The sequence below is a fragment of the Lissotriton vulgaris genome, chromosome 12 (assembly GCF_964263255.1).
Source record: "Lissotriton vulgaris chromosome 12, aLisVul1.2, whole genome shotgun sequence".
NCBI lineage: Eukaryota > Metazoa > Chordata > Amphibia > Caudata > Salamandridae > Lissotriton > Lissotriton vulgaris.
The window spans coordinates 710,619,079-710,642,431 of NC_141700.1; the positions used below are offsets into that span (position 1 = coordinate 710,619,079).

General features: G+C 45.8%; 1 protein-coding gene and 1 pseudogene across 1 annotated transcript in view; both read left to right on the forward strand.

Moving 5' to 3' along the window:
- Positions 1-21,153, forward strand: part of LOC147678071 (extracellular calcium-sensing receptor-like) — an 86,439-nt gene extending 65,286 nt beyond the window's left edge. The window contains exon 5 of the mRNA XM_086945618.1: positions 20,243-21,153. Coding sequence (XP_086801744.1) covers positions 20,243-21,153 — 911 coding nt within the window. The remainder of the gene's footprint in view (positions 1-20,242) is intronic.
- Positions 16,603-17,493, forward strand: LOC147678072 (dicarboxylate carrier UCP2 pseudogene; annotated as a pseudogene).
- Positions 21,154-23,353: the final 2,200 nt, after the last annotated feature.

Below are 23,353 nucleotides of genomic sequence, written 5' to 3' on the forward strand. Positions count from 1 at the left end.
AATCATTCTGGAATGGGCTAGGGAAAGGTCCGTGATAGTGTTAAACAGTACTTGATACTGAGTATCTGATCCTGGTGGTCTATAACAGATCTTGGCCAGAACTAGCCACCCCTTCTTTTCCTGCAGAGAGAAGCCCAGTGTTTCTATCCCTGTCACCGCCTCTATCTCTAAGGGTGAGAAATCCCATTTCTCCTTGAAGATCACCCCTACTCCTCCTCCTCTCCCCGATTTTCTGGGTTTGTGAAAAAAGTTAAAGCCTTCCGGACAAGCAAGGCCCAGTTCTACCACCGAGCCAGTGCGAGTCCAAGTCTCTGTAAGGAATAGGATATCTAGTTCCAGGTCCTCTACCAGGCTGGAGATCTCTGTATGGTGTTTTACCGAAGATCTACAGTTCAATAGCCCACAGTTTAAAATATTCTGGTTGTCCCTCGCAGTTACTGAAGGTGCATGCTCCCCACCTCCCTCCCTCTTACCAATGTTAAGGACACTCTCCCTGGAGTAAACTATCCTACCCTGAGTTGAGTGAGGTCGAGCAGCATAACTGGCACTTGGCATGACCGGTGCGCAGACGGGCGCAGACGGGCTTGCCTCTGGCGCGCATCCGGCACGCCATTGGTGCACCAGCGGCGCTCGCGCGGCACACTTGCATTTGGCCGATTAAATAGTCCAACGCACGCCAATCTTTGTCTCTGCACTAGTGCGCGCCCCCAACCGGCACCACCGTCAACCTCCTCACTCAAGATGGCGGCCGGGGAGAGATAGCAACACTGGGTTCTCGCTAAAGCAGCGAGTGTGAACTTTCAGTTTTTTATGTGCAAGTACGTGTACCAAGGCGATTAAAAAGTGAGTAAATCCCTAAGATTAAAAATCAAATATTAGTTTCCCAAAATGTTTGTTTGGCTAAAAAAAGCGATCCTCCAAATGCCCAGATCCTCGTTGTAATTACTTGAAGCAGTTCCTGTCCTGCGATCTATAGTTCAGTTTTAGCTAACTGCGCGCTTGCATTTGGCCGATTAAATAGTCCAACGCGCGCCAATCCGTGTCTCTGCACTAGTGCGCGCCCCCAACCGGCACCGCCGTCAACCTCCTCATTCAAGATGGCGGCCGGAGAGAGATAGCAACACTGGCTTCTCGCTAAAGCAGCGAGTGTGAGCTTTCAGTTTTTTATGTGCAAGTACGTGGACCAAGGCGATTAAAAAGTGAGTAAATCCCTAAGATTAAAAACCAAATATTAGTTTCCCAAAATGTTCGTTTGGATAAAAAAAGCAAGCCTCCAAATGCCCGGACCCTCGTTGTATTTACTATAAACAGTTCATGACCTGCGATCTATAGTTCAGTTTTACCATGGCATGAACACCAGCCGACCAACATATGGCCGAAGGAACTCGATGCCCCGCAAGCTGCGGCAAGAGAACTGAGAAACCTAACTATGGACTAGGATCTGTCCCTGATACCACATGCCAATGGGGTCACATGGGGCACCTTCTATCAAACCAAAAAGCTGCAATGCGTCTTCCCGTACATTGGATACCAACAAAATGTACAAGCATCATAACTCAGCTAGATAAAAAAATATGTACCAATGTTTTAAGGAATAAAGAAAGGCAGTTTCAAATGCTAGCACACAATGAGGATGCAGACAGGAGGACACAGAGCAGGAAGCAGCGAGCAAAAGGACACAGGGAGGAAGCAGGGAACACCAAGACATGGGGGAGGAAGCAGGCACAGACAGTGAGAAGAGGAAGGAGGAGCATCAGTCAGGGCACAGAGAAGGCACAAAGTGATGAAGAGAAAACAGGATGGGCACAGCCAGCAGTAAGAGCACAGAGGCTGCACAGGGTCACAACAGCAATCACAAGAAGAAGCGAGACACAGGACTGTGCACCACTGTCTTTGCCACAAGACCAGTATTGTGAAAGTAAACCTTGACACACTCCGAGCAGCAGTAGCGCAGGCAGCAGGTCCCGCAGCAGTAGGAGGCCTAAGGCGCGTCGTACCTCTAGGGCTACTGGAAGCCCCCGCGTCGCTCCCCCTGCGGGCCCTTGTCCGACCAGTACTCTGAATATACAATACTGAAAATACAGCCAGGAAACAAAAACTGTGCTAGGGGGTAACTTGAGATCGCCTCGGAAGCCATGAGTGGTGCGCGCGCTGCCATATGCTTTCAATTATCGCGCACATGTCTGGGCACGATAATTGAAAGAATATGTCAGGTAATGCGCGTAATAGACACCAATAGGCCAGGGGCGGAGCTATGTGCCCGCCTCTGGCCTATTGGTGTCTCTTTCACAAAACAACACGCAGTGAAAGGCCAATAGCAGGCCGCTAATGGAAATTCCCACGCACGAGCATGTGGAATTTCCAGGTCCATTTGCAAAACCCTGCCAAAAGGACTCGGGCTGTGCGAACACTGCTGCGCAGTGTACCGCTAGGCCAAGACCTAAAAAGGACATATTCACAAGTTCAAATGGTCTATTTAATTAACAAAGGACTGTGATAAAAGTCTACCAATAAAAGGTCTCTGTCGCTTTTAATAAACAGTTCATATTTGCATGTACAAACGATCTATTTTTAATAAAGTAGACACATTCAAACGTTTGAGCATTTGCCTGTATCTTTATATAATCACAAATAATTCCTCCTCCTTAACGTCTCTGCATTTCTCTAGTAATGCCCCCAGCCACCACATATCTTATTTGTATATAGCTCCGGGGAGGTGGCCTTTCCTGAGGCTGCAGGAGTGCCATGTGGCCCCCCACATTTCACACAATTAGCCCTGTGGAGGTGGCAGTCCCCTGGGCAGCATGGGGGGCTGGAGTCCCCCCATGTACTACAATAAAATATAGCCCTGTGGAGGTGGCGGTTCCCAGGGCTACGGGGTGCTGTGTGTCCCCCAGCGCTTCAACATTTATCCCTGGGGAGGTTGTGGTTCCCAGGGCTGCATTTTCATTTTTTATTGCCCCAAAGATCTGGCCCACCCAGGGGCCTAAAGTAAACAAGCGCAGGAGTCAGTGCTTCACCTTTTCAAACAGTTTCGGACGGATTTGTGGATCTAATGCAAATCCCGCTGAATTCCTCTTGTTTTACAACTTTATTTGGTCCCTGCGGGTCCCTGTGGGATCCCTGAACAGGCCTAGGTGGTCAGGGTGTTTCTAGCCTGCCCCCTTTTCTTTTTTAAATGTTTTTGCTTGTGATTCAGCTCAAACGAGTCACAAGATGACTGCCAACACTTCCTGGGTTGAAGTGTAGACAGCCAATCAGATCTCAGGCATGAGATCAGGAGGTTCCTGGATCCACTGTGGCCACAGTTGTATATCTGAGAAATCTTAAAAAATATCTCAGGAACTACTGAACGCATTTTTCACCATTTATCAAAAAGAGTGCACTCTGGACCAGAGCTACCTTTTTGCCAAATTTGATTTAATTCTGTTCAGCAGTTCGGGCTTTAGCCACGGCAAAAGTTTCCTATGGAAATTAACATGGAGGAAAAGTGTTTTGGGACTCCCCTTTTTCTCAGCCCCCGCTTCACAGATCACCTTGAAACCTTTTGTTGCAGCTACAGCCTGAACTGCTGAAGGGAATTACACCAAATTTGGCAGAGAGGTAGCTCTTGGTTCAGAGTACACTCTTTACTCAAATGGTGTAAATCCGTTCAGCAGTTCCGAGAAATAAAAAAATTGAAAAATATTGATATCTGGATCCGCGAACCCTCCAGAACTTAATTCTGATTGGCTGCCAACACTCCAAACCAAAAAGTGTTGGCAGCCATCTTGTGAGTCGGTTGAACATAGTCACAACAAAAAAGGTAAAAAAACATAAAAAGGGGTAGGGTAGAAACACCCCTACCCCCTAGGCCTGTTCAGGGGGGTCCTACAGGGAACCTGAAGGCCCAAAAAAGCATTATTTTTCCTTTAAGCAGAATTCACGTCTGCCAAAATGTTTTTCAAAAATGAACCGTGGTATTCTGCGCTTCATTTTCTAGTAGCCCCCGGGGTGGACCCGGTCCCAGGGACAATACAGATTTATTATGTGGGTGCCCACGGGGGCCCCTGCATCCCCAGAGACCACCAGCTCCCCAGGGCATGAATAATATTATAAGGGGGCATCTGCCCTCCGCATCCCTGGGGACAGCCACCTTCATCAGGGCATTTAAAGAAAACTGCAGGAGGGACTTCTGCCTCGCCCCACTGGCCCGAGGACCGCCACTCCTCCAGGGCATTTGTGTACTATGGGTGGGGGGGCCTCAAGGACAGCCCAAGTCCTGGGGACCGACACCCTGAGTCTGTAATACATTAAAAGTAGTGTGGGGGCTCCTGCACCTGCACACTGCCACAGGGACCACCACTAACCCGGGGCATTGAGAAAATAAAGTACGGGGGTCTGTAGTGGACCCCTGGCCCCGGGGAACACCGCTTCCTGGGGCTTCAAACTTGATAGGAGAGGGACCGTGCTCCTGGAGCCCCCCATGGCCTGGGGACCGCCACCCACCAAGACCGGCTCCAGCAATGTCCTAGGGTGCCCACCCATGGGAAATTGCAGTTTGCAATGGCAGGGCAGGAGTCCTGCTCCCATCTTGCCATTGCAAATGTCTGCTTAGTTTCATGGAAGAGAGAGCAGAAAAACTGCTCTTGCTTCCATGAAGCAAAACAGATTTGCTTTTGGGCAAAGAGAGCTGCATGTCAGCAGCTCCTTTTGTCCCAAAGCAATACAGGCTCCCGCAGGAGGTGAGGAGCCGGCAGGGACATTGGGGCGATCCCAAATGTGAGGCCAGGCCCCGGGGAATGTGGTCCCAGGGGCCAATAATGGCCTCAGAATGGGGGCCGCACAGCCCCCTTCTTTAAATGGAAATTTGAAAAAATGTATCAATAAGTGGCCATGCCCTGGGGGATGGGGTCCCCGGGGATGAAATCGGCATTGGGAGAGGGGGCGCAAAGCCGCCTTGCAGCTTAAAAAAATATATTTATATAAAGTGTCTCAGGCCCTGGAGGGTGGGATCCCCAGGGCCCACAAAATATTATGAGAAGGGGGGCCACACAACCCCCTTCTAACAATAAAAAAAGAAAAGAGAAGCCAGCATCTCGACAGAGGCCCCACCCCCTCCCTGCACCACTCTGCAAACGTACCTCCTGGCGTGCTCTGGGTTGGGGGATTACGTCCCCTAGAATCTTAAGGGTCCTTAGGGACCAACTAGCCCACCAGGTACCTCCAGTAAGCCCCACACAGTGAGATTGCTGAGAGGTGGTCCGGGCCATGCCACTTTTTATACCACTCAGCAAACGCTCCTCTTGGCACATTTCCGGTGGGGGATGATGTCCTCATGTGACCTGAGGACCTCAGGACTAAAGTGGACTTCATCCCCGAGCAGCAGTGTGTCAGAAGGAGCATTTGAAGAGTGGTGTTAAAAGGGGGAGTGGCCTCAGACCACTCTCAGCAATCCAGCTGTGTGGGCTTACTAGAGATAACAGGAGGTCTAGTTGGCCCCCAGGGACCATCAGGAGGCAAGGGGACTTCATCCCCCAACCAAGAGCGCACCAGGAGGCATATTTATAGAGTGGTGGAGAAAGGGGGCATGGCCTTTGCTCACCTCTCGGAAGTCCCACTATCTGAGATAACTGGAGGTATCAGGTAGGCTAGTTGGCCCCAAACAACCCCCAGCAGAAAAGGGGACTTTAATCCCCACCCACGATCCCACCAGAGAGCGCATATGCATACTGGTGGACAAAGGGGGCATAGCCTGCATTAAGAACTTACCAATGCTGCTGTGTGGGACTTACTGGAGGTATTAGGAGGGGTAGTTGGACCCCAAGTTTGTCCTTGGGGGCCAACTATCCCTCCTGTTACCTTCACTAAGTCCCACACAGGTTTTTGGAGGCCACGCCCCCTTTCTCTACCACTCTACAAGTGTACCTTCTGACACACTACGGGTTGGGGCATCAAGTCCACACTACTCCTGAGGGATTTTCGGGGCAAGAAGTACTGGTACCTCCTGTAAATCCTATACAGTGGAATTCCTGAGCGTTGGTCGGAGGCCCAGTCCCCTTTCTCCAATACTCTGCAAATGTGACTACTAGTTGTAATAGGTCTCGGATTTGCGAGAGTTCGAGCTATTGGCGTTATAAATGTAATAGTTTTTTAATAATGTTTTTTGGAGTCGAATGGATGTACGTTGTGTGTAGTGAAATTGTGTGGTATGTTATGCAGTGAAATTATGTTGATAGAAAGTACATTGTTTTTAGTGTATATGAATTATGTAGAGTAGGATTATGTGTTATGTAAACTAATTATGTAGTCTGTGTTGTGTAATGGTAACCACAGGTTTAGTCTTCCTTGTTTCTATAAAAGCTAAAGTATAAACTCAAAGAGACAAAAAAAAGAAGGAACCACTGAGGAGCACTTCTGGACCTAGTCAGAGGTATGAGCAGGGCCCCTGGAACTATGCGACTGTTTGGCTGCACTGACTTTCGCACAATTATAAATTTTCCGCATTTGCCACATAAACCAACATCTGCTTCATAATCAACAGATTTGAACAAAAAATATGTTTTTAGCTCAAACAGCTCAAACATTACCAAAAATGCAGTGACAAGTGTTACAGCGTGGTGGTAGGTACTTTGCAAACATAAAATGGTCTCATGTTACTTATTGGTAAATGAGGGTGTTAAATTGGTACTAATGGGGTGCAAACTACTCATGAGTCGTTCTGCACCTTTTTTCCTTTTTCTGCTCTTCTCTTGACTCTTTCGGCACATCTCTTCTGCCTTTTCTACACCTCCCTTCTTTCTGCACTTCTCTGGCTTTTTCTGGACCTCCCTTGCTTTTTTCTTCTGCACCTCTCTTGCTTCTTTCTGTACCTCTGTTGCTTGTTTATGTGCTTCTCTTACCTCTTTCTGCACTCTCTTCCATCTTTCTGCACTTCTCTTGCTTCTTTTGGCACTCCTCTTCCCTCTTTCTGCACCCTGTTCTCTCTTTTTACACATCTGTTGCCTATTTCTGTACCTTTCTTGCCTCTTTCTGCACTTTTCTTGCCTCCTTCTGCACCTCTCTTGCTTTATCTGCATTTCTGTTGCTTCTTTCTGCATGCCTCTTGCCTGTTTCTGCACCTCACTTGCCTATTTCTGCACTTCTCTTGCCTGTTTTTACACCTCTCTTCCCTCTTTCTGCACTTCTGTTGCCCCTTTCTGCACCCCTCTTGCCTCTTTCTTCAACTCTATAGCTTCTTTCTGCACTGCTTTTGCTTCTTTCTGTCCTCTGTTGCAAATTGATGTACCCCTCTTGCCTCTTTCTGCACTCCGCTTCCCTCTATATGCACTTCTCTTGCCTCTGTCTGCAACCCTGTTCTCTCTTTCTGTTTCTCGTTTGCCTTTTACTGCAACTCTCTTGCCTCTTTCTGCAGTTCTCTTGCCTCCTTCTGCACATCCATTGCCTCTATATACACCCCTATTGTCTCTTTCTGCACACCTGTTGCTTCCTTCTGCAATCCTCATGCATCTTTCTGCAACACTCTTGCTTCTTTCGGCACCCCTATTACTTCTTTCTGCACCCTTTAACCCTCTTTGCACACCTCTCTTATATCTTTGTGTACCTCTCTTGCCTCTTTCTGTACCCCTCCTGCCCCTTTCTGCACTTCTCTTGCCTCTTTCTGCATTTCTTTTGCTTCTTTTTGCACTCCTCTTGCCTGTTTCTGCACCTCACTTGCCTCTTTCAGCACATCTCTTGCCTGTTTATGCACCTGTCTTCCCTCATTCTGCAATTCTCTTGCCTCTTTCTGCACCCCTCTTGACTCTTTCTGCACCTATATAGGTTGTTTCTGCACTGTTCTTGCTTCTTTCTGCACCTCTCTTGCAAATTTCAGCACCCCTCCTGCCTCAGTATGCACCTCTGTTGGTTCTTTTTCACAGCTCTTTCTGTACCGCTCTTTCAAATTTCTGAACTTCACTTGCCTCTTTCTGCACCCTTCTTCCCTCTTTCTGCAGCTCTCTTGCCTCTGTATGCACCCCTGTTCCCTCTTTCTGCACCTCTTTTTCCTGTTTCTGCAACTCTGTTGCCTCTTTTTGCAGTTCGCTTGCCTCCTTCTGCACATCTGTTGCTTCGTTCTGCACCCCTCCTGCCTCTTTCTGTACCCCTCTTCCCTCTTTTTGCACCTCTGTTCTCTCTTTCTGCATCTCGCTTGCCTCTTTCTGCAGCTCTCTAGCAAGTTTCTGCTCCTCTCTTCCCTCTTTATGCAATTCGATTGCCTCTTTCTGCACCCCTCTTGCCTCTTTCTGCACCTCTATTGGTTCTTTCTGCACTGCTCTTGCTTCTTTCTGTACCTCTCTTGCAAATTTCGCCACCCCTCTTGCCTATCTCTGCACTTATATTCCCTCTTTCTACACTTGTCTTGCCTCTGTCAGCACCCCTGTTCCCACTTTATGTACCTTGTGTGCCTGTTTCTGCAACTCTCTTGCCTCTTTCTGCAGTTCTCTTGCCTCCTTCGGCATCTCTGTTGCCTCTTTCTGCACCTCTCTTGGTTCTTTCTGTACCCCTACTGCCTGTTTCTGCATCCGTCTTCCCTATTTGTGCACCTCTCTTGTCTCTTTCTATACCACTCTTGCCTCTTTCTGTACCCTGGACCTCCTTCTGTACCGTTTTTGTTTCTTTCTGCACTTCTCTTGCTTCTTTCTGCACCCCTGGTCCCTCTTTCTGCATCTATTTTGCCTGTTTCTGCAAATCTGTTGCCACTTTTTCCAGTTATCTTGCATCCTTCTGTACAACTGTTGCTTCTCTTTGTACCCCTCTTGCCTCTTTCTGTACCCTTCATCCCTCTTTCTGACAGCCCTTTCTCTCTTTCTGTACCCCAGTTGCCTGTTTCTGCACCTCTCTTGCCTTTTCTGCATTTCGGTTGCTTTATTCTGTGCCCCTCTTGCCTGTTTCTGTACCTCACTTGCCTCTTTCTGCAGCTCTCTTGCGTGTTGCTGCACCTTTCTTCACTCTTTCTGCACTTATCTTGCCTCTTTCTCTACCCCTCTTGCCTCTTTCTGCTCCTCTTTTGGATTCTTTCTGCACTGCTCTTGCTTCTTTCTGCACCTCTGTTGCAAATTTCTGCACCACTTTTGCCTCTTTCTGCACTCCTCATCCTTCTTTATGCACTTCTCCCGCCTCTGTCTGCACACCTGTTCCCTCTTTCTGTACCTCTTTTGCAGCTCTCTTGCCTTTAATGCCTCTTTCTGCACCACTGGTGCCTCTATATGCATCTCTCTTGCCTCTTTCGGCACCCCTGTTGCTTCATTCTGCAACCCTCTTGCTTCTTTCTGCACCTCTCTTGCTTCTTTCTGTACCCCTATTCCCTCTTTCTCTACCATTCATCCCTCTATGTGTGTCTCTCTTGTCTCTTTCTGTACTTCTGTACTTCTCTTGCCTCTTGCTGCACCCCTCTTGCCTCTTGCCCCTTTCTGCACTTCTCTTACCTCTGTATGCACCCCTGGTCCCTCTGTTTGCACCTCTCTGCATGTTTCTGCAACTCTGTTGCCTCATTTTGCAGGTCACTTGCCTCCTTCTGCACGTCTGTTGCTTCTTTCTGCACCCCTCTTGCCTCTTTCTGCACCCCTCTTCCCTCTTTTTGCACCCCCGTTCTCCCTTTCTGCACTCCTGTTGCCTGTGTCTGCACCTCTCTTGCTTCTTTCTGCGCCCGCTTGCCTGTTTCTGCACCTCACGTGCCTCTTTCTGCACCTCTCTAGCCTGTTTCTGCATCTCTCTTCCTTCTTTCTGCAATTCTCTTGCCACTTTCTGCACGCCCCTTGCCTCCTTATGTACCCCTCTTGTCTCTTTCTGCACCTCTATTTGTTCTTTCTGCACTGCTCTGGCTTTTTCTGCACCTCTCTTGAAAATGTCTGCACCCCTCTTGCCTCTCTCTGCACTCATATTCCCTCTTTCTATACTTCTCTTACCTCTGTCAGCACCCATATTCCCTCTTTCTGTACCTTATTTGCCTGTTTCTGCAAATCTCTTGCCTCTTTCTGCAGTTCTCTTGCATCCTTCAGCACCTTTGTTACCTCTTTATGAACCCCTCTTACCTCTTTCTGCATAGCTCATGCCCCTTTCTGCACCCTTGTTTCTTCATTCTGCACTTCTCTTGCTTCTTTCTGTACCTCTCTTGCTTCTTTCTGCACCCATCTTGCCTCTTTCTGTAGCCTTCTTCCTTCTTTTCTCCGTACCTCTCTTGCCTCGTTCTGTATCCCTCTTGCCTCTTTCAACACCTTTGTTTGGTTCTTTTGCACTGCTCTTGCTTCTTTCTGTACCTCTCATGATACATTTCTGCACCCCTATTGCCTCTTTCTGCACCCTTCTTCCCTCCTTCTGCAGCTGTCTTGCCTCTGTCTGTACCCCTGTTACCTCTTTCTACACCTCTTTTGCCTATCTCTACAACTCTGTTGACTCTTTTTGCAGTTCTCTTGCCTCTGTCTGTATGTAAGTTTCTTCTTTTTGCACTTCTCTTGCCTCTTTCTGCACCCCTCCAGCTTCTTTCTGCTTCCATATTGATTCTTTCTGCACCTCTGTTGTTTCTTCCTGCACTTCTTTTGCTTCTTTCTGCACTTCTCTTGCTTCTTTCTGCACCCCTGTGGCCTCTTTCTGCACCTCTCATGTCTCATACTGCATCACTCTTGCCTCTTTTTGCATCCCTCTTACCTCTTTCTGCACCTCTCTTGCTTCTTTGGGTACTCCTCTTGCCTCGTTCTGCACCGCTTTTGCTTTTTTCTGCATTTCTCTTGCCTCTTTCTGCACCCCTCTTGCCTCTTTCTACACCTCTGTTGGTTCATTCTGTACTGCTGTTGCCTCTTTCTGGACCCCTCTTGCCTCTTTCTTCACCTCTTTTGCTTTTTTCTGCACTTTTCTTGCCTCTTCCTGCACCCCTCTTGCTTCTTTCTATACCCTGTTGCTTCTCTCTGTACTGCTCTCGCTTCTTTGTGTGCCTCTCTTGCAAATGGCTGCACCCCTCTTCCTTGTTTCTGTACTTGTTTTGCTTTTCTCTGCTCCCCTGCTCCCTCTTTCACCATTGTTGCCTGTTTCTGTACCCGTCTTGCCTCTTTCTGAACTTCTCTGGCTTCTTTCTGTACCTCTTTTGCTTCTTTCTGCACCCCTCTCGCCTCTTTCTCCACCCTTCTTCCCTCTTTGTACACCACTCTTGTCTCTTTCTGTACCCCTTGCCTCTTTCTACCTTTCTCTTGCTTCATTCTGCACCCTTCTTCCATTTTCCTGCACCTCTCTTGCCTCTTTCTGCTCCTCTGTTGGTTCTTTCTGCACTGCTCTTGCTTCTTTCTGCACCCTTCTTCCATTTTCCTGCACCTCTCTCACCTCATTCTTCAGTTCTCTTGACTCCTTCTGGACCTATGTTGCCTCTTTTTGCACCTCTCTTGATTTTTTCTGCACCCCTCTTACCTCTTTCTGCACCCTTCTTCATTTTTCCTGCACCTCTCTTGCCTCTTTCTGCAGTTCTCTTGCCTCTTTCTGTATTTCTCTTGTTTCATTCTGTACTTCTCTTGGCTCTTTCTGCATCCCTCCTGCCTCTTTCTGTACCACGTTTGCTTCTTTCTGCACTTCTCTTGCCTCTTTCTGCACACCTCTTGCCTATTTCCATACCTCTGTTGGTTCTTTCTGCACTGCTCTTGCTTCTTTGTGCATCTGTCTTGCAAATGTCTGCACCCCTCTTCCCTCTTTCTGCACTTCTCTTGTGTCTGTCTGTTCCCCTGTCCCCTCTTTCTGCACCTCTTTTGCCTGTTTCTGTAACCCTCTTGCCTTTTTCTGCAGTTCTCCTGCCTCCTGATGCACCTTTGTTGACTCTTTCTGCACCCTCTTGCCTCTGTCTTTACCCCTCTTGCCTCTTTCTGCACCCCTGTAACTTAATTCTGTACTTCTCTTGCTTTTCTCTATTGCTTCTTTCTGTACCCTCTTGCCTATTTGTACACCACTTTTGCCTCATTCTGTTCCTCTCTTGCCTATTTCTGCAGTTCTCTTGCCTCTTTCTGCACCTATTTTGCTTCTTTATGTACTTTTCTTGCCTCTTTCTGCATCCCTCTTGCCTCTTTCTTCACATCTGTTGGTTCTTTCTGCACTGCTCCTGCTTTTTTCTATACATCTCTTGCAAATTTCTGAAACCCTCTTGGCTCTTTCTATACCCTTCTTCCCTTTTCCTGCACCTCTCCCGCCTCATTCTGCAGTTCTATTGCCTCCTTCTGCACCTATGTTGCCTCTTTCTGTACCCTCTTGACTCTTTCTGCACCACTCTTACCTCTTTCTGTATCCCTATTGCTTCATTCTGCACTTCTCTTGCTTCTTTTTGCACGTCCCTTGCTTATTTCTGCACCCCTTTTGCTTTATTCTCCACTTCTCTTATTTCTTTTTGCACCTCTCTTACCTCTTTTTGCACCTTTTCCCCTCTTTGTGTTCCTCTCTTGCCTCTTTCTGTACCTCTTTCCTCCTCATGTAACCCTCTTGCCTCTTTCTGCATCTTTCTTGCCTCTTTCTGTACCCTCTTTTCTCTTTTTGCACCCCTCGTGCTTCTTTCTTCTACCGCACCTCTCTTGCTTCTTTCTGCACCCCTCTTTACCTCTTTCTGTACCCTTCTTCCCTTTTCCTGCACATATCTTGCCTCTTGCTGTATTCCTCTTGCCTCTTTATGCACCTCTATTGGTTCTTTCTGTACCCCTCTTGCCTCGTTCTACACCTTTCTTCCCTTTTCCTGCACATATCTTGGTTCATTCTGCACTGATGTTGCCTCTTTCCTCTTTCTGTATCCTTCTTCCCTTTTCCTGCACCTATCTTGCCTCTTGCTGCATTCCTCTTGCCTCTTTCTGTACCTCTTTTGCTTCCTCCAGTAATTTTTGTGCCCCTTTCTGCACCCCTTTTCACTATTTCTACACTTCATTTGGGTCTTTCTGCACTGCTCTCACTTTTTTATGCACCTCTCTCGCAAATGTCTGCACCCCTCTTCCCTCTTTCTGTACTTCTCTTGCATCGGTCTACTCCCCGTTCCATATTTCTGCACCTCTTTTGCCTTTTTCTGCAACTCTCTTGCCTTTTTCTGCAGTTCTCTTGCCTCCTGCTGCACCTTTGTTACCTCTTTCTGTACCCCTCTCGCCTCCTTCTGTACCCCTCTTGCCTCTTTCTGCACCCCTCTTGCCTCTTTCTGCACCGCTGTTAATTCATGCTGCATTTCTCTTGCTTCTTTCTGTACCTCTCGTTTCTTTCTCTGTCTTTCTTCTCTTTTTGTATACCACTCTTGCCTCTTTCTGTACTTCTCTTGTTTCTTTCTGCACACCTTTTGCCTCTTTCTGTACCCACTTGCATGCTTTTACACTTCTCTTGCTTCTTTCTGCACCCTTCTTCCATTTTCTGCTCCTCTCTTGCCTCTTTCTGCAGTTCTCTTGCCTCTTTCTGCACCTCTTTTGCTTCTTTCTGTACTTATCTTGCTTCTTTCTGCATCCCTCTTGCCTTTTTCTGCTCCTCTGTTCGTTCTTTCGGCACTGCTCTTGCTTCTTTCTGTACATCTCTTGCAAATTTCTACAACCATTTTGCCTCCGTCTGCACCCCTGTTGCTTCATTCTTTACCCCTCTTGCCTCTTTCTGTACCCTTCTTCCCTTTATATGCTCCTCTCTCGTCTCCTTCTACAGTTCTCTTGTCTCTTTCTGTACCCTCTTGCTTCTTTTTGCACCTCTCTTGCTTCTTTCTGCACCCCTGTTGCTTAATTCTCCACTACTCTTGCTTCTTTTTGCATCCTTTCCCCCTCTTTGTGTACCTCTCTTGCCTCGTTGTGTACCTTTCTTGCCTGGTTCTGTACCCCTCTTGCCTCGTTCTGCACCTCTCTTGCCCCTTTCTGCACCCCTCTTGCCTCTTCCTGCACCTCTCTTGCCTCTTTCTGCAATTCCCTTGCCTCTTTCTGAACCTCTTTTGTTTCATTCTGCACTTCTCTAGACTCTTTCTGCATCCCTCTTGCCTCTTTCTGTACCTCTATTGGTTCTTTCTGCGCTGCTCTTGTTTCTTTCTGCACATTTCTTGCAAATTTCTGTACCCAACTTGACTCTTTCTGCATCCCTTCCCTCTTTCTGCACTTCTCTTGCACCTGCCTGCACCCGTGTTCCATTTTTCTGTACCTCTTATGTCTGTTTTTGTAACTATCTTGCCTCTTTCTGCATGTCTCTTGCCTATTTCTTCACTCTCTTGCCTCTTTTTGCACCTCACTTGCCTCTTTCTGCAGTTTTCTTGCTTTTTATGTGCCTCTCTTGTTTCTTTCTGCACTTCTCTTGCTTCTTACTGCAACCCTTGTGCTTTCTTCTATACTCCTCTTGCCTCTTTTTCTACACCTCTCTTCCCTGATTCTGCACCTTTCTTGCCTCTTTCTGCTCCTCTATTGCCTCTTTCTACACTTCTCCTGCCTCTTTCTGTACTTCTCTTGCCTCTTTTAATACATTTGTTAATCTTTCTCCAACTCTCTTATTTTTTCTGCACTTCTCTTACTTCTCTCTGAACTTGACTTGCCTCTTTTTGTGTACTCAAATGGGAAGTCGAAGCATCAAGTTTAAAGATCTGTATGTTTTCGTGACTGAGGTACATGTCTACTTGTACATATATTCTTATAAGTGTTATGCATCTGCGGATGGAAGCTTAAAAAATGGGTAGCTACCGTATGCGTTCAAATCTTTTCAGTTCTGCTCTGTCATTCGGTTGCACAAGTAGACATGTCTTAGGCATATAGGTGTTATAGAGCCCATCAAATATACTCTTGAATACCCATGTGACCTGTATTATGAGCAGAAAGAAATGAATACACCTTTTGTACACAAATCTACACAGTATGTTTTTTGAAACACAGGTATTGAAGTATTTGTATGTTTATTTTTATGTAATATGTCACTAGGTAAAAGCACAGACACTCGCTTGCATACTTTCACAAACTTGGTGAGACTTAGAACATGATATGTTTAGGATTGCTGTTTTATATTTGGTAGGCCTAACATTTTGAGCAATCGATGAAAATTGAACCTTCAAGAGAAAAATGAGGTTTAAGACCTCTTGGGAAAAGGATTAGTGATCAGGCTACTTTGTATGAATCAGTAGAAAGGTACAGTCAACTTAGACCTCTTTCTTCACCTCTGTTGCTTCTTTCTGCACGTCTTTTGCTTCTATTTGCACCTTTCTTCCTCTTTCTGGACCTCTGTTGCCTCTTTCTGCATTTTACTTGCTTCTTTCTGCACCTTTCTTCCTCTTTCTGCACATGTCCTACTTATGTAGGCATAGTTAGAAATGAGCATTTAAAAAACCTTAGAAATTAACTGAAAAACACACAGGTTTCAGGGACAATATAGTTAGTAATTAGAATTTAAGAAACCTTAGAAATTCACTGAAAAAATCACGGGTTTCAGGGACGTTATAGTTAGGCTGACATTTTACTAGTACAAAACCAGAGAAATTGGGCCATTATAGTTAGTACTTAGAATTTAAGAAACCTTAGAAATTCAATGAAAAAACTACAGGTTTCAGGGATGTTATAGTTAGGAATTAGCCTTTAAAAACCCTTAGAAATTCACTGAAAAAACACAGGTTTCAGGGCCATTATAATAACTCACACCCCCGCAATGCACATATTACATTACTCATGGCATGGTCAGTGACATCACTGATGACATCACTGATGACATCTCAAATTATATCACTAATGACATCACTGATGACATCATCCACGTAATATCTGATGCACCTCTTCACACCATAATATAACTATAATATAACCTTTGATACACCCACTCTAAAATACAGACTACCATTTTTGAAACCATATATATATATATACCAATACCAGTTAGTACATGCCCATTCACTGATTCATAGGTATACACACATCCAATCACTCACAAAAACAGTCCCTCAATTAACACAATCACTCATCTATACAGCCTCTGATATATGCAATCATATACACATACAGACACTCACATACTGCCACTCACCCATAGAGTTACTCACACACCTAGTCAGTCACACAAAGAAACAATCACATTGCCATTTACTCACCTATATAGTTATACAAACACCACCTCACTTATTCATACCGATACTAACAAATACTTACTCTCTTACACAATCACTGACACAAGCACATACTCATCCATACAGTCACTCTCACAATCCTCACACTCACATATAGTCACTTATATACTCCAACACTTACATATACTGCCTTTCACATATGTAGTTACTCACACATATACCACTCACCCAGACACAGCACTTTCCAATCTTGCTGCTTTCAATCACCAGTCTTCCCTGGCTCCGTCCCACTTTCTCTCAACCCCTCTTTTAATTTATTGTAACCAGGATAAGTAGTATGATCATTTGCACTTTGTTTTCTGAACATTTACCTATGGAATATCAGGGCTACCGGGAAAGAAAGTTTGACGTGCAGGACCCATTTAGGGAATCCTGATCCTGCACCACCTTGTCCTGAAACACTTGAGTAAGACTTGGGGCTAGAGTTCATCTGCCTTGTCTTATCACTACATTGTATCCATTGAGGTTCCTTCCCATCAACTTATTTTTCCAAGTTTTAACCTAATCACCTCTCGTCCATCAACATGGTTGGATTTAAGCCTACAGATGTGACTCCCACTGCGGCTGTGAAGTTTGTTGGGGCTAGGACCACTGCCTGCATCGCTGACCTGTTCACTTTCCCACTGGGCACTTCCAAAGTCCGACTCCAGATACAAGGTGAGAGCAAGTCTCTGCCCAGCTACTCAGGGGCGTGTTTGGGACCATCAGCACCATGGTGAAGACAGAGGGTCCCAATAGTCTCTACAACGGCCGAGTTGCTGGGCTGCAGTGCCATACGAGCTTCGGCTCAGTCCAGATTGGGCTGTATGACTCCGTCAAGAAGTTCTACACCAAATGATCTGAACATGTTGGCATTGGCAGCAGGCTCCTTGCCAGATGCATTAACGAGCACTGGCCGTGGCTATCGCCCAACCAACAGACATGGTGAAGGTGAGGTTTCAGGCCCAGGCGAACGTCGCCAGTGCCAGCTGGAGATACAAGGGGACCATGGATGCCTATAAAACCATCGCATGGGAGGAAGGCATGAAGGGCCTCTGGCAAGGTGCTACTCCCAACATCACTCGCAATGCCATTGTGAACTGCACTGAATTTGTCACCTACGATCCAATAAAAGACGTGCTGCTGAAGTCCAACCTTATGACAGATACTCTTCCTGTCACTTCACCTCTGCCTTTGGTGCTGGATTCTGCACAACTGTGATTGCCTCCCCAGTGGATTTAGTGAAGACTAGATACACAAACTCTGCCCCGGGCCAGTATGGCAGTACCTTAAACTGCACGCTCACCGAGGTAAGAAAGGGCAGGACTTTGACCTTCTACAAGGGATTTATGCCCTTGTTCCTTCTGCTTGGATCCTACGATTAGCTGAAGAGGGCCATGATGAAGGCCCTGCTCTGGTGGGAGGCTCCCCTCTGAGCCTGCTGGGAGCATGGTTTGGGCTGTGCCAGATCTTGCACTCAGAATTGTTTCACCTCTACCTCTAGACTTGATTTCTCTTGCGTTTCTAGGGATTGTCTGCTGTCCTAGCATGTGCTTTGTGCATTTTAAGACTAACGAGAACAGCTGGGTCTCCTAAAATGGGGATTTTTTTTAACTGTATCTTCTGCTTTGCTAGTCTTGGGAGTTTAGCTCATCTGTACACAAAAAAATTAATTCACCTGAAGCAAACATTCCCTACATGTAGAATGAGCTCCACCCTTCTATTTATTTTGTCTTGTTCTTTCATTATTGCTGTATTTAATGTTTAGCTGGCTGGCACTCCCTTCTGCTTACTGTCTACTTTAAGAATGGTCCTCCTTGGCAGGCGTGTGGTGGTGAGTCTTGTTGGGTGGGAGGCGATTAATAACATATGTGCCAGAAGAACAGGGGAGCTGAATTTTATTTTAAAATTGCAACAATGGTACCCCAATGTTTGTCCCTTTTATAAAAGATGGCTCATATACCACAGAGATATCCATTCACTCACAAAAACAGCCATATGTGCACTCACGCACCCATACAGCTCCTCATACATGCACTCATGAACCCATACACCCATTGATTCACCAACTCAAATAACCATGCAGGAAGTCACACCCCGCACCCACCCGTACAGACACTCAGGCACCAATACAGGTACTCAGACAACCAATCATTAACCCATATAGACACTCATGTAGCTACTCACCAACCTATACAGCCACTTACACGCCAACTGACAGACTGATACAGACATTCACACAGATTAGTCATTAACCCATTCATTCACTAAGACACGTTTAACCACTCACTTATACAGTCACTCACGCACCCACTAAATCATCCATACAGATACTCATACACACACTCATTCTTCAAATACACCTTGGCGTATATATATAACAATCTTACATTTTTTAGAAACACTCACACTCACAGGATGATGTCATCAGTGATTCCATCAGTGGTGTCATTTGAGATGTCATCAGTGATGTCATGAGTGATGTCACTGACCATGAGTGATGTAATATGTTACGTCATCAGCAGGGCATTGCGGGGGCACAAGTTTATAATGGCTGAGTTTCTCTGGTTTTGTACGAGTAAAAAATCAGCGTAACTATAACGTTCCTGAAACTTGTGTTTTTTTCAGTGAATTTCTAAGGTTTTTTAAATGCTAATTACTAACTATAACGTCTCTGAAACCTGTGTTTTTTCAGGGAATATATATTTAGTTATAGTTAGAACCTAGTTTCCATAGGAATTTTGTTTTGATTTGCTAATAACTTTGGCGTCGTTTGACGAATCTTCGCGAAACTCTCCCCCCAAAAAAGTCTATCCAGGTCAGCTCCTACCCTTAAAGATTGGGGGTGATTCATCAAGCGGGGGCTGAGAAAAAAGGGGGGTCCCAAAACGTGTTTTCTCCATGTTAATTTTGAAATTTTGAGACGGGCTACATCCCGAACTGCTGAATGGAATTACCCCAAATTTGGCAAAAAGGTAGAGCTTGGTTCAGAAAGAAACCTTTTTTTTAAATGGTGTAAATCCGTTCAGTAGTTTTTGAGAAATTCAAAACATAAATGTCAAAAAATCTATTTCCCATAGGAAACTTTGGCCAAGGCTACATTTGAAACTGCTGAACAGAAAGCAACCTCTTTTTAAATGGTGTAAATCTGTTCAGTAGTGGCTGAGAAATTCAAAAAATAAAAGTTTCGATATCTAGGGCAGCAGTGGAGTTGCGACCCTTCCCGACGATGAGCTTCATTCTAATTGGCTGCCACGACCACAAGCTTCATTCTAATTGGCTGTCAACACTCCAAACCAGGAAGTTTTGGCAGCCATTTTGTGACTCTGTAGAAGTGAGTCACCAGAAAACAGAGAAACAAAGATATAAAACAAGAGAAGGGGGCAGGGTACCCCCTAGGCCTGCACAGGGATTCCAGAAGGACCCACAGGCCCAAAAAAGCATTATTTTTTTTAAAATTCTCGTGCAATACGCGTTGGGGTCGTGAATTCCGCTGAAATTGTTTAAAAACAATGAAACGCAGGTGGGCTAGGCCGCGGGGGAATTTCTTAAAAAATAATAACGGGTGCCCGCTGGGGCCCCTGCGGCACCCAGAGACCACCACCACCCCGGGGTTTAACTCATGTTGGGAGGGGGGCGAGTGGCCCCCCTCCAGGAGTCTGTGATGGCCCTGGGGACAGCCACCCTCCAGAGCCGGCTCCTGCAGTGTCCGGGAGTGCCCACCAACGGCACACTGCTGTTTGCTATGACAGGGGAAGAGCACATAGAAAACTTGCTTTGGATTTTGGAAGCTAGAGCAGGGAAACCTGCTCTCTCTTCCAAATTCCAAACTGATTGCTTTTCCACACAGGAGCTGCATGTCAGCTGTTTTAACTCCAAAACTCCAATGTTTCTACTTTAGGGGGCTGAACTACACACAGAAGCTACTTAGGGGTATCTGAAAAGCTACCAGAAGCTCAGAAGATACTTGTTGTGGAAGCCTGCTGCACACAAATGCCATTTATGTAAAATATGTTTACCATTTTCCATGCCACCTCACTCAGATCATAAAAAACAGATGCTGACAGAAATTTAACAGTAAAATGACTGAAAAATGACTGTAGAATATTTCCACTCCAACCTCAAACAAATAAATCATGATTGTGTGTCTGGTCCTGTCTCATGGATATCTGTCTCTTGTTCTAGATTCACCTGACTGCTTGAAGTGCCCAGATGATCAGTGGTCCAGCGAAAAACGGGATAGATGTGTCCTGAAATATGTGGAGTTTCTCTCTGTCCAAGAGCCCCTGGGTTTCATCTTGCTTGCTGTGGCCACAGCCAGTACCATGATTCCCATCGCAATCTTTGCCATCTTTTTCAAGCACCGTGAAACCCCAATAGTCAAGGCAAACAATCGGGGCCTGAGCTACCTTCTTCTAGTTAGTTTGTCACTCTGCCTTCTAAGCACATTGCTCTTCCTAGGACGTCCTACTGACATTACCTGTATGCTTCGCCAGGTCACATTCAGCATCCTCTTTGTCTTGTGCATTTCATGCTTACTGGCCAAAACTGTTCTGGTACTGATGGCATTCCAAGCCACTCACCCAAACACGCCATTGAGAAGTGGACTTGGAACAAAGATACCATCCATGATAGTATTTGTTTGCACACTTATTCAGTCTCTGATTTGCACAGTCTGGTTGTGCTTGTTCCGTCCTTATTCTGAACAGAATATGAAGTCCCAGACTGGGAAAGTCGTGATTGAATGTAACGAAGGTTCTTCCACAGCCTTCTGGTGTGTCCTGGGGTACATGGCGCTTCTGGCACTCACCAGTTTTTTGGTTGCATTTAAAGCAAGAAAGTTGCCTGACAGCTTCAATGAGGCTCAGCTCATTACGTTCAGCATGGTAACCTTCTTAACTGTCTGGACACTGTTCCTTCCATCCTATCAGAACACCAAAGGGAAGTACATGGTTGCTGTGGAGGTCTTCACCATCATCTCATCCTCAATGGGTATTGTGGTTTGCATATTTCTTCCTAAGTGTTACATCATTGTCATCCGCCCTGACCTGAATAGCAGAAATTATTTGAAGGGGAAGCTTCAGCCACTGACATGAACCAATTGAACCCGTAAAGAAATGCACAACCCTCGTTAAGAGATTGCAGGTCCCATTCTGATAATTGTTTTAACACAACTGATAAAATGATGTGAATTCTGAATTAAATGGAGAATACATTACAGAAATCCCATTGCTATCTCTTTATCTGCATTTAAAGGTGAAAAACAGTCCCAACTTTTATGCAATGAAGTCTGGATCTATTTTGCCACATTCACACAAAGGATCTAGCGGAAGAGGCCTAACCAAATGCGTACTACTCCCTGTCTGTCCTAGAACTCACAAAAAGTATTTTTGATCGAAAGATGGAACAAAGAAAACGCATGGCACACACCTATATGGTCCTTTGTGTGTGTGTGTATATGTTTTGTGTGTTATGTAACTGTCAAAAGAGAACTTCTATCACAACAAGAACCTTTAGTCACCCTAGGGTGACATTGTTTATCATTGGGTTCCCTACTCACACTTGGACTGCAAAGTCCATGATGTGGGCTACAGCTTCCCAACAGGGAGGAGCTGAGGTGCTTTAGAAATGAGCGATGTTAGAGGGCTAGTTAGGGGCAGAGTGCAATGAAGAGTTGTGAATAAAACTATCTCCAGGGGGCTAAATCAGTTTTATTCAGTGTTCTTCTGGGACAGGGTTAAAACAAGAGGACTCGTGGATTTAATCAAATATATCCCTGCTCAGAGAAGGTGATATTAAATCGAGATGTACTAGCCACAACAATGTTTAACTGACCAGGACGGCGATGGCTCATGTGTATTCTGGGTCCCTCGGCTCTATGAAAAAATAATAAACAGTATTATAACAATGAAAGAACAAAGAAAAAGCTCTCAAATGACATCCTATATTTAGACAATGGTGCATGGTATAAACTCATACTGTCAATCAGTGTGGTAATCTAGTGTGTATGACAGATCAAGGTGATGTACAGTGAGTCCACTACTTGAGTCATCTTACGTAAAATGAGAATACCCACTCTCAAGCCATTGGCTATATCTCTACCTCCAAGCTAAAATAAACTCAAGCATACATATTGAACAATAAGGAACTAACCTAGCAACAGAAATAGAAACAAAGCCTTGAGAGTTTGCATTCACACCCTCAGGTACAGTTTCCTCTGATAGTATATGTTGCGACTATATTGATTTCGAGCTATATCCTATGTATATAGTGTATCATGTACAACGTTTATCTCTATGAGATACAGGGACGACCCTGTGTTCATGTAGACCATGCTCAGAGAGTACACAGCTACACAAACATAAAAAAATATAAAATCAAAACCCGGTGGCAGGGTTATCAGTAACAGTGCTGGCTACACCAGCATGAGACGAAACCAGAACCATGCTCCATCATGGGCGTCAGGGAATCGTGATTCAAAGGGTAGCCTGGGTAAATGCGGCCGGTATACCTCGTATCTCATGGTCCTGTGAACGGGGAAACATCAAGTCAACCTGAGATACGGCTGATGGGGTCCCCATCCCTAACAGCAGGTTTGTGGTGTCAGTGACCATCGGTCTTAAATTAAAGACAACAACCCACAGTGATACTTAACATAACAACCAAAACAAGAAGGCTCTCGATGCCAAAGTTACTGGGTGTCACGGAGGAGATGGCCCACATAATGATGCTAAACAAATGCATTGGAGGGAATCATCCCATAGCCCAGAAAGTGAGAGTGAGAGTTTGCAACATGATTTCCTGCTGTAGTTAGTGCTGGGTCTCAGGGACATCTGGTGAGAGTTGGACCAGACAACAATATATGTCTGGGACAAATCCACCAGGTGGAGTACAGTGACGGGCCCGTGATGACACGCATGTGATGACATGCCCTCGTCATGAATGGCCAGGCATGTCAAGGATTCATGAGAGTTGTGGTCCTAGCAGTGGGACAGGGTCCCAACTTAAATAATGGGAGCAAGAAAGATAAGCGTCACACAATTCACTCTGCTGTAAACAAACCAGGATTTGTTAGGCATGTAGGAAAGTCAGGAGAACCCCACAGTGGGGGCCCTGTGTTGCTGTAAATATATCAAGAACCCTACTGTGAGACAAAAAGAATATATACACCCATGAACCTCCTGTGCTTATCGGGAGGCCAAATGAGTGTGGCAAAGAACTGGTGTGTGACTCTGTTGATGGTCACAGTACTGCCATCAATGAAAAATACAAAAAACAAGGGTAGTTGGGCCCAGT